This window comes from Ochotona curzoniae, unplaced genomic scaffold (assembly GCF_017591425.1).
Source record: "Ochotona curzoniae isolate NIBS_2020 unplaced genomic scaffold, NIBS_Ocur_1.0 scaffold_3208, whole genome shotgun sequence".
NCBI lineage: Eukaryota > Metazoa > Chordata > Mammalia > Lagomorpha > Ochotonidae > Ochotona > Ochotona curzoniae.
The window spans coordinates 17,883,000-17,895,102 of NW_024467106.1; the positions used below are offsets into that span (position 1 = coordinate 17,883,000).

General features: G+C 42.7%; 1 protein-coding gene across 4 annotated transcripts in view; it reads right to left on the reverse strand.

The window, feature by feature from the left end:
• The window catches only part of HSDL2 (hydroxysteroid dehydrogenase like 2), a 41,766-nt gene that overhangs the window by 10,342 nt on the left and 19,321 nt on the right, over positions 1-12,103 (reverse strand). For 2 of the 4 annotated variants that reach the window (XM_040962978.1, XM_040962979.1), the window contains 3 exons: positions 8,886-9,080; positions 6,966-7,037; positions 3,435-3,587 (listed from right to left, as the gene is read on the reverse strand). In XM_040962978.1, the coding sequence (XP_040818912.1) occupies positions 3,435-3,587; positions 6,966-7,037; positions 8,886-9,080 (420 nt within the window). Of the gene's footprint in view, positions 1-3,434; positions 3,588-6,965; positions 7,038-8,880; positions 9,081-12,103 lie in introns of all 4 variants that reach the window. The other 2 variants (XM_040962980.1, XM_040962976.1) reach the window with 1 other exon arrangement.

Genomic DNA, 12,103 nt, shown 5'->3' on the forward strand with positions numbered 1-12,103 from the left:
GCTTTCCCAGGCCATAAGTAGAGAGCTGGATTGGATGTGGAACACATGGGAGATCAACCAGAGCCCATATGCTGGCACTTGCGGGCAGAGGATTAGCGTGCCATACCACTGCACCAGCTTTGTTATTATTTTTTTTTAACTGACAGGGACTACTGAAGATGAGCAGATTTAATGAGAGATGGTAAAAGCAAAGATTGGGGGACCCGCTGTGATAACATAATGGTTAAAAGTCCTTGCCTTGGGCATGCCGGGATCCCATATGGGTGCCCCGCTTCCCATCCAGCTCCTTGCTTGTGGCCTGGGGCGTTGGGACCCTGCACCCACGTGGGGGACCCAGAAAAGGCTCCTGGCTTTGGATTGGCTCGGTTCTGGACATTGTGGCTGCTTGGGGAGTAAACCATTGGACGGAAGATCTTCCTCTCTGTGTCTCCTCCTCTCTGTATATCTACTTTTCTAATAAAAAATAAACATATCTTAAAAAAAAAAAGCAAGGATTGGGAATGATGAGTTCCAGACACTGACTGAAGCATCTTTGTGATGTGAATTAAAAATGTCAAAGGAAACCTAGCTGAATTAGAAATAAAGAGTAGGGGTCAGCACAATGGCCTTGCCTTGCACACACTGAGATCCCATTTGGGAACTGGTTTGTGTCTCAGTTGCTCCACTTGCCTTCCAGTTCCCTGCTTATGGCCCAGGAAAGCAACGGGGGATGGCTCAAGTCCTTGGCACCCTGCACTCACTGGAAGACCAGGAAGAAACTCCTGGCTTCTGGCTTTGGATCAGCTCAGCTCTGGCCATTATGGCCACGTGGAGAGTGAACCAGCAAATGGAAGATCTTGGTCTCTCATTCTCTCTGTAAATCTACATTTTCAAAAAAATTAAAGTAAATCTTAGAAATAAACAGACTAAATAATTAATGGTTTCTATGTTCATTAAAGCCACATGAATGGTTGGGGTTCACTGCTTAGGGTGTGCACAGTGTAGAGTGCTGAGACAGCAACCTAAACAACAGTGTTAAGACAAAGGACTGAGGAGCAGCATCTAACAAAGAGATTGGGTAGACATGATCACACTACAGAGGAAGCCGAAAAGAAAGGGTGCTCAAAGCATGAAAAGCTACAGAGTGGCCACAGGCAGAAATGACCAGTGTGCACTGGGGAACTGCAAGTCATCCATGGTTGTGGAGAAAGTGAATTGTGTGATGGAGAAAAGTCATATCACAGCAGTGTGCATTCTATCCAGGAGAGCAGGTTGTAGATGGAAATGAATTTAGCTCTGAAATGGAGAAAAAAAGACAGGGTTTATAGTTTATTGTTATCTTCTATTTTAAAGCTAGAATACATCTGAGAACATTAAATACTACCGGGAAGGAGGCTATAGGCTGAATAGGCTTGAAGCATAATTATCAATGCAAAGTTCCTGAGGAAATAAAAATAAATGAGATCCATGAACTGCGGTACTTTCACCACCTGCCTGAAATTCAAGTGTTAGCATCTAGGCCCCCAGCCCAGATCTTCTGATGAGATCCTGCATTTGATCCCAGGCTCTCAGGACAGATTCCAAAGGTGGGAAGCAATGGGCTGGAGCTGAGCTCCCCTCCTCTGGGCAGGAAGGAGCAGAAAGCACCGACAATGGCATGTCTGCTATCTGACAGCAGGAAGCAGAAACAATTTTTGCCTAGAGAGTTCGTAAAAACTATCATTAGGAATTATGGAATTAGGAATCATTATCTCATACAGTGGCTTAGTCCCCAAATACCCACAATAACCAGGGTTGGGCCAGGCCAAAGCCAGGAGCTAGGAACTCAATCCAGGTTTTCCATGTGGGTGACAGTAATCCAATCACCTTTTTTCTTTTAACTGATTATTTGAAAGAGTTAAAGGGAGAGAGAAGAAAAGGCAGAGACAGAGAGACTATTTTTCAACTACAGGTTCACTTCCCAAATGGCTGCAAAAACCAGGACTGAGCCAGGTTTAAGCCAGGAGCCAGGAGCTTCCTCCATGTCTCCCACTTGGGTCGTTATCTGCAGCTTTCCCAGGTGCATCAGCAGAGAGCTGACTCTGAGCTGGAGCAGGCGAGACTCAAAGCAGTGCCCATATGAGATGCAGCACTGCTGGCAGCTTTACCTGCTCTCCGCAATGCCAGCCTTATATCCAACTACTTGAGCCAATGTTACTGCCTCTCAGGGTGTGTGTCAGCAGAAAGGTGGAATCAGTTACAGATCTGTGACTCAAACCCAGAACTCCAAACACTAAGCACTCACCCCATTAAGAGGTTTTATTGTTGTTTGTTTTTAAGATTTCTTTATTTTACTTGAAAGAGTTAACACAGAGAGAATCTTTCATCTGCTAGTTCACTTCCCAAACAACCTGAGCTGGGTCAACCCAAAACTGGGAACTGGGAGCTTCTTCTGGGTTTTGTATGTGAGTATAGAGTCTCAGGCGATCCTCAGCTGTCTTCCAAAGCCATTAGCAGGAAGCTAAACAACAGGTGAAGCAGCTAGGACTTGAACTGGTGCCCATATGGGCTGCTGGCCCATGTTAAGAGGTTTTACAAAGCTGATCTTACAGTGGTACAGCACATTGAGCTATCACTTGCAATGCCAGCATCCCATATCAGAGTGCCAGCTCAAGTCCCAGCTGCTCTGTTTCTGAATCAGCTTCCTGCTAATGTGCCTGAGAAGGCAGGAAAAGGACCATGTGCTTGGGCCCCTGTCATCCATGTAGCAGACCTGAGTGGAGTTCCTAGCTCCTGGCTTCCAATAGGCTCACTTCTGGCTGTTGCAGCCATTTGGGCAGTTAACCAGTGGATGGAAGATCTTTCTCTCTGTCTCTCCTTCTCTCTCCGTAAATCTACCTTTCCAATAATAAAAAAAAAAAAAAGATTTTCAATTAAAAAGATCTGAAACACAAATTTTACAGAGAAAGAAAGACAGAGGGAGGTCCTCCATTTGCTGGCTCACTAACCAAATGGCTGCAGGCCAGAGCTGAGCTAATCCAAAACAAGGAGCCATACGCTTTTTCCGTGTCTCCCATGTGGGTGCAGGGTACAAGAATTTGAGCCATCATTTGCTGCTTTCCTAGGCCCTAAGCAGGGGCTAGATCAGAAATGGAGCAGCCAGGACACAAACTGGTATCCATATGGGATGCTGGCACTACAAGGCAGAGTGCAACTGATCCACCATGGTCCATATGCCTTCTTAACTCATTTACATATGCTGAGCAGTTCTGTATTAGTGAAGTATTCATAATAAAATTGAATTTTGTATCTGTCCAGGACCATTGCTAACTTAAAACTATGTGTATCAATAGTTATTTGCTATTCTTCAATTTCCAAGTTGTAGGGTAAGGTTCCTGGCAACAGTCAGATATTCAATCATTACTAGAAACAGATTTCCTTCTGAAAATCCTCGAATTAGAAGACGCAATCCTCACCTGAGAGTTCAAACTGATAGATGGCCTGAGTGGCTTTGACCACATCGTCGCTCAGGGAGTCCTTAACGATTCTGAAAGTCTCTTCCACAGCTCCAGAACGTTGTGGCTTCGGTTGGGCCCGTGTCTTCTCTTCCTTCACTTCTGGAACAGCCCCTATAAAGCAGTATTCCTGTTAATGCCTTTAAAGCATTGGTGATACAAAGCCACACACAGAATTAACCGGCCAGCAGGAAGGATCTGCTGCCAGCTACACCAATTGATCAAAATGATTTCCAGCACATTCAGTGGTAATTAAGAGCACAAACCAAACTGACAGAATAACAGTCCAACACATCAGTTGTAACCACAAATGGAAATGCCTTACCCTACACCAAGCAAATGCGGGACTCTCCAATCAGCTGACAAAATAAAAACTACTAACCTATGCAAGTGCAAAGTTAAACAAAATCACGAGGGTGTTAGGTCATAATTAACCATTCTTTTATTATTCCCTCTGAGTTCTTTTGTTTTTAAATTTATTTACAAGTGCTAGAATCTGATATAAGTGCTGGTTCACGTCCCGGTTGCTCCACTTCCAATCCAGCTCTCTGCTTAAGGCCTGGAAAACAGTTGAGGACAGCCCAAAGACGTAGGACCCTGCACCTATGTGGGAGACCTGGAAAATCTCCTGGCTCCTGGCTTCAGATTGCCTTAGCTCCAGCCCTTCTGGCCACTTGGGAAGTGAATCAACAGATAGAAGATTTTTCTCTCTGACTCTCCTCTCTGTGTGTCTGCCTTTCCAATAAAAATACATAAGCTAAAAAAAAAAAGTACTTCTCTGAAACGTAGAATAACTCAAGAGACCTTCCATTTGCTGGTTTATCCCTAAAAACATTCAACAGCCAAGGGTAGGCCAGGACAAAGCCGGGAGCCTGCAACTCCATTCAGGCCTACCAAATGGGCAGCACTTGAAGCCATCATCTGCTGCCTCCCAGAATGTTCTAGTAAGAAGTCGGATCAGACACTGAGGAACCAGGATTCAAACCAGACATTCTGACACTGGATGCTGGCAATCTGACTGGCAATTTAACCCCGTGTACTATATAATACCTGCTCCTCGCTCTATCTTTATTTTTATGTTTTTAAGATTTATTCATTTGAAAAGCAGAGTTAGGGGAAAGAGAGGAAGAAAAAAAGAGAGGGAGGGGGAGAGAAAGAAAGAAAGATATCTTCCATACACTGGTTCATTCCCCAGATGGCTTCAATGGCTAGGGTTGTGTCAGCTCAAAGCCAAGAGCCTGGGACTCCATCCAGCTCTCCCCCAGGATGGAAGGGTTCAAGTACTTGGGTCATCTGCTGCTGCTTTCCCAGGCACATTAGCAAGGAGCTGGATTGGAAGTAGAGTAGCCATGACATGAACCAGCACACATGTGGAATGCAGGCATCAGGTCGCTTTACCTGCTATGCTACAATGCCAGCTCCTAACTCTATTTTGAATTCACTTTACCTAGTCCCTTCACTCATGGATTGAACCTGCAAGCAAGATCCCATCAGATGTTAGTAAAGTTCTGTGAGTAGAGATCATGAGGAATCTGAGGATAGTCTGCTCAGAAAGAATGTTCAGGGAAAGCTCAATCGCAAAGCTATTTGCTTCTTCCCTGTCATTTGTCCCTCAGTGGATAAAAAGAGGGGTCATACCTACTAATCTTGTGAAGGTTCTAGGCTGGAGACACTGTGGCAGGGCAATGAAGGTTGCATGAAATGTTTCAGTTAGTTGTGTAAAATATTTCAGTAAGTTGCCATTCACGTAGTCCATTGGCTTATAAAGACAGCAGTTCCCAGAGCTGCTGTTCTCCCACAGCCTGATGCCTTTCCCCACCCCCCACACTAGCCTCTGATCCTTTATCTTCCCACAATCACTTGGGGAGGTTCAGTAGCTACCCTCAGAAATAAGTAAGAAGAGTTCATTAATTAACTGCAAGGCCAATCTGGACTTTAGGATAAAAACTAATTCCCCCATCTATTTTCCATCTCCAATTACACTAAACCATCTTGTCTAGTGCAAATCACCAAAAGTTATTAAATGAAACCTGATGGTACAAAGTAAAAAAATTACTTTAGTCACAACATAAAAATGTAATGTAATGCAAATGACTGCATAATTCTATAAATACACTAAAAATCACTACCCTGTGTATTTCTACATGATAAATTTTTAAGATATGCACATTAGCTCTCATTAAAGTTACTTAAACACTACTCAATTGGGGGCAGTGTTGTGGTACAGTATGTTAAACCACTGATTCTGAAACTTGTATCCCATATCAAAGGGATACCAGCTACACTGCTTCCAATTCAAGTCCCACTATTGTGTCTGGGAAGCAGCAGATGATGGATGAAGTATGTGAGTCCCTCCCACCCACATGCAAGACCTAGAAGGAGTTTTTGGCTACTGACTTTGGCCTGGCCCAGCTCTGGCTATTGTGGCCATTGGGGGAGTGAATCAGCAAATGGAAGATCCTTCTCTTTGTCTCTGCTTCCCTTTGTCACCCTGCCTTCCAAATAAATAACTTTTAAAAAGCCTGTAACTTGATGATAAAAGTTTTTTTTTTTAAAGATTTATTTTTATTATGTTTTATTGGAAAGGCAGATATACAGAGAGGAGAGACAGAGAGGAAGATCTTCTGTCCGATGATTCACTCCCCAAGTGAGCGCAACGGCTGATGCTATGCCGAACCGAAGCCAGGAGCCTCTTCCGGGTCTCCCACATTGGTGCAGGGTCCCAAAACTTTGGGCCGTCCTCAACTGCTTTCCTGGGCCACAGGCAGGGAGCTGGAAGGGAAGCGGGGCTGCCAGGATAGAACCGGCGCCCATATGGGATCCCGGGGGTGCAAGGTGAGGACCTTAACCACTTGCGCCACTGCGCTGGGCCCAATGATAAAAGTTTTAAAAAGAAATTAACTTCTAGAAAAGTCTCACACATTTAGTAGGCAAGATATTTCAAACACTCAAAGAGCATAAGAAAACCAAAATCACCCCACTTGTTTATCATAGACAACATACAAGAAATGAATTACACTTTAAAAAGTAGACTCAAAAGTTTATCTGAACAGTAATACAAAAAAAAAAAAAAAAAAAATCCAGGAGCGGGAGTTCGGCTTAATGGTTAGGCCTCACCCCATGTTAGAATGCCTAGTTCAAGTCCCAGCCGGGGTCCTGGCACCTGCTATCCACTACCGTGTACCTGAGAGGCAGCGAGTGTTGGCTCAGCAGTTAGACCAGCCCCAGTCCTTTCTGGGAAAGCCAATTCTAGGCTCCAAGCCTTGGCCTGGCCAAGGAGAGACTGTTGTGAGCATTTCGGGAGCGAAGAAAATCAATCTCTCCCTGTCATTCCGCTTTTCAAATCAAAACAATTAGTTAATCAAAAAACAACAACAAAAAAATCACTAATCTTTAAAAAAGAAAACTGTCATAAGAGGAATACTATGTTTTAGATAAATACATTAAGTTGATATTTTCACTTTTTGATATAAAATATGATCTAGATCTTACCATGTGATTCCAATTTCGTGATGACTGTATCCGGCTGCTCATCTAAGAAAAAATCTGGTAACAAAGGCTGCCCTGAAAAATGGACCCAAAATCATCAGTTTAACAGCTACAATACGTTTAGATATTATTTAATAGGCATAATATCTGTTTTTATTTTGAGATCTTTCTGGAGTAAAGGAAAGGCCCTCATGAGAACTGTTAAGCCATCTGATTGTTATTAAATTAATATTTCTATAATTGAGTTACCCTCCTCTCCCATGACTAATTACATCTTCAAGATCTAATAAAAAAAAATCACTTGTTACGCAAAGCCTTTCCCTTCTCTCCCAGGAGGCTCCAGCCTCTTCATCCTCCCGGCCTCTCTATCCTCTATTCCTCCGCAAGTGCTCAGGGAAAACTCAGTTCTTTCCTGCCTCCATCATGAAGCAAGGCTTGCTTCTCAGCATCAATGCTTTGAGTCTTTCCTCTCTCACTCACTCTAGCATGAAAATTGAGCTGTTCTATTCCACCAGATCTTATTATCAGCTAGCAGTTGAAATTAGGGTTCTAACACCATACTGATTCTTCCAGGACTTGTGCATACAAGCTGCAAAGGCCACCAAGCCTCCAAAACTGAGTAAACTGAAATGTTATCAATCTCTCCTTGTCCTTCTCTCTCAACATGAAACAACAGGGGGAGGACAGGAAGCAATTGATGTTTGATATCGTCTAATATCCCAGTATCTGGCCATGGTAAATTTTTAATACTTGACAGGATTTAAAGCTGTACCAAATGACAGTGCCTTTAGAACCTCAGAGATAATTACAACGTGCCAGAACCCAGAAGACCTGAGCCTTGTTCAAGCTCAACCACTTATTAGCCATCTGCTCTTCAGCAAAAGCTTAACTTTTCTTAGTCTCCTTTTCCACTTGAAAATATTAACTACTAAGTCTTGTGAGTGCATATATGCCAGGCATGGTACCAAATACATCACATGCATTTATGCTTTTAGTTCCCACAGAAGTTCTCTTTGGAAGAGACTATCCTCTTGATTTTACAACAGGTGACAGCTCAGGGTCACACAACTGGAGAGCAGCAGCTGGAATGCGCAAATGGGCTGTCTTCCCTCACCCGGAGTTCTCAGCCCCTAACACCATCATGTTCCTCCCATGATGGCTGTGAAGGTTAAACAGACAATGACTGTAACAGTACTTTGTAAAACTACCTTACTTTCAAACTGAAAAGACCAGTGGGGTGATGCCAATATCAACCTAGTTCTGTCACCTAGAACTTCAGTTTACTTCATAATACTTCAAATATACTGTGGCATAAATGACTGATATACAACTACAACCTCATTTATGGCTATATCATCTATAATTTAGAATGTATTTCATATATAAAGGGAAAAATCACAACCTCACCATCAGCAGCAATTTCAGAAACAATTATTTTTGAAAACGGGGTCTTTTGGATCTTCTCTAGTCACACCTCTGTTCATGAGATTCGAATGCTCACACAAATTCACCATTTCTCATTAAGCTACACTAAGAGACGACACTCCACACTAGTAAACAATCTATAATCTTAAACTTTTTAAGTGAAAACAAACTTCCCACTAATATACCACTTGTTAAAATATTTTCAAGTGAAATCTTTAATACGTGATTCAAAGATCAACTTTGGAAACTGATTTTCATCTTCACAAATTTAAAAATGGCCAGAGCTAATCCAGCCTTCTGCATGTACAAATCATTACAAAATCCTGCAACTCACTTCTATTTCTCTTTCTCTTTTTTCTGAAATTATGCAGTTTATGTTTTTACCTTCAAACAGGGCAACAGCTTATAAAATAACATAGTCATTTATAATCACACAAACATAAAAAAAAACAGATGTAGAAAATGTACAAAAAGACAAACAAAAAACCTGAGCATTACCTGGCTTAACCGCATAGATATCAAAATTCTTTATTCCTTCTTCTTTCAAGATATTTTCATCAATGATAAAGTTGCCAGTAAAACTTTTTGGCTTGTTGAAAATGGAATATGCAGCATCCGCAATGATATCAACTTTCCTACACTGGCTTTCAATACCAGATCCTCCCAGCATATCCATGGCAGCAGTGTGTATGGCTGTGGAGCAAACACACAGGTAGTCATACACACAGAACTCCACACCAAGCAAGCCTACAGAAGCACCAATGAGGCAGGACCCCTCACATTGGTCATGTTAAATCTCTTTACATCTCAGATGTTGAGAATGTGGTCCAGAGGGTTAAAGGATTTGCTAAATGCTCTAGATCAGAACTGGGTAGAAAACACGCCTTCCTTACTCCACACGACGTGTCCACCTTATACGGAACTCCTTCCTGAGACTCACGGCAGAGTTAAAGAGACTTCTGGTTCAGAATGTTCAACAATCATTTGCATTCCAGTTTTGAGAATCAAGATAAAATCAGGAAACACACAACAAAACACTGAGCTGAAAGTCAGCTGAGTGGGATGTTTCTGTTAACTATATCATCTCTGTTCCCAGTCTCTGCTTCACCATGTGCCTTTCCTATGTTTATTGTCTCTCTTTTCTTTGCTGTAAAAGATATTCTGCTTTTTTTGTTCATCACTGTACCCCCAGTGACTAAAATAATCACAAACCCATGATAAGCAGGCACTACACAGTGGTTGGATATCTGGGGAGTCCTTTTTAAATTCAGATAATGTTTTATAGATAAGGGAGAGAGGTAAAGAATCTTAAAACTATAATTCCCCTCTCTAGGGATGATTGCTGTTAACATTTGTATATAATTTTCCACTATTTTAGATGCATAGACTTTTTTTTTAAAAAATTAAGCGTATTTATTCGTATTCATTTATTTGAAGGCAGAGCAGGAGAGTCACAGACATCTTCCATTCACTGGCTCACTCTCAAAATGGCTAAGCTGTCAGGGCTGGGTCAACAGGAAGCCAGGACCTGGGAACTCCATCTGGCTTTCCCATGTGGGTCAGAGAAGCCCCAAAATTTTAGGTATCATGTGCTGATTGCCAGGATACATGAGCAAGAAGCAGGATCAGAAGTAGAGTATCCAGGAACCAAGCTGGCAACCTGGATATGGAATACAAATATTCCAAGCGCGAGCTTAACCCTTGGTGACACAATGCCTGTTCCTAAGTATAGATTTTAAAATTCCATTTCTTAGGGCTGGTAACATAATAGGTTAATCTTCCGCACGTAAGCACTGGCATCAAATATGGCTGCCAGTTCATGCCCCGGCTGCTCCAGTTCAGATGCAGTTCTCTGCTTATAATCTGGGAAATCTTCAGAGCATGGCTCATTCATGGGCCCCTGAACTCATATGGAAGACCTGGAAGAAGCTCCTGGCTCCTGGCTTCAGCTCAGCTCAGCTCTGGCCACTGCAGCCACTTGGGGAGTGAACAAACAGATGGGAGATCTTTTTCCCTCTGTTTTTTCTTCTCTCTGCAAATCTCCCTTTCAAGTAAAAACGAATAATTTTTAAAAATCTGTTTCTTATATGAAATACTTAAAACAGTATAATGAATAGTAACTTAGACATTGTCAATATCATGAACAATAACATCTCAATTTATAAGCCTATATCTCAGCTTACACATAAAGCAATGAAAGCAAATTAAACACACTTCTGGGTTTCTTTCTTTTTATCTTTTTAAAAATTTTATTTATTTTGGGCCCGGCAGCGTGGCCTAGTGGCTAAAGTCCTCACCTTGAACGCGCCAGGATCCCATATGGGCACCACCGGTTCTAATCCTGGCTGCTCTACTTCCCATCCAGCTCCCTGCTTGTGGCCTGGGAAAGCAGTCGAGAACAGCCCAAAGCTTTGGGACTCTGCACCCGCGTGGGAGACCTGAAAGAAGTTCCTGGCTCCTGGCTTCAGATCGGCATAGCATCGACCGTTGCGCTCACTTGGGGAGTGAATCATCAGACGGAAGATCTTTGTCTTTCTCCCTGTCTCTCCTCTCTGTATATCTGACTTTCCAATAAATAAATAAATAAATCTTTAAAAAAATTATTTATTTTTATTGGAGAGTGAGATATACAGAGAGAAGGAAAGACAGAGAGGAAGATCTTCCGTCTGCTGGTTCACTTCCCAAGTAGCCTCAAGGGCCAGAGCTGTGCCGATCCAAAGCCAGGAGCCAGAAGCTTCTTCCGGGTCTCCCACATAGGTGCAGGGTCCCAAGGTTTTGGGCTGTCCTCGACTGCTTTCCCAGGCCACAATCAGGGAGCTGGATGGGAAATGAGGCTGCCAGGATTAGAACCAGCGCCCATATGGGATGTTGGCGCAAGCAAGGCAAGAATTTCAGCCACTAGATCAACAAGCCAGCTCTAAATAAATAAGTTTTTTAAAAAATTCTTTTTCTCCTCAAAATTAAAGTTTTTTCTTATTAGAAATATAGTTTTGTGTTTAACTAACAGTTAAAGAGCTTCATTTTTATTTGTGGGGGAGGTTGTTTGATTTTGTTTTGTTTTGTTTTGGTTTGTTTAATAAAGACAGCAGCCAACACTGATTCATTAAGTGTAGCCCTGGGCAGGCCCTTTGAAAGCAGCTGACACGCCTCCTCTCTCACCCCAACTTCCATTTTGACAGAAACTACGAAATAAGACTTAAAAAAAAGAAAAAAAAAAAAAAAAGGAATGAAGTTACAGTACTGGAGAGGGCCTGAGATCCTCACGTTAGGAAACTAGATCAGAGGCCTCCCTTCTGGCCCCTCTCCTACAGAGGATGAATCCAACAGAAAGCACGAAATCGCAGAGGGCCGACGTTGCTAGTGTCAAGCACCAAGCCGAGGGAGGCCAAGCGGCAGGCAGCCCCCGTGCTGACGGCAGACAATCTATGTCACACCGCAGCCTTTTCACGAAGAGCAGCCAATCTTTTCTTCTTGAGGCAATCATGTCGGGAGATTAGTTTTGGTTCCAGTTGATTTAAAGATAGTGGCTCTATGCAATCCAGGATGGGGGTGGGGTGTGTGTTTGTGTGTGTGTGTGTGTGTGTGTGTGTTTAAAAAGGGCCCTGTGAAGCAGCCAAAGGCCCAGATAGTCACAAATGCATTTTTTCACCTCACTCATGAATAATGCAGAATTGCAGCTTGCTGCCTCCTCTCTATCCACTCCTCTTTAAATTTTT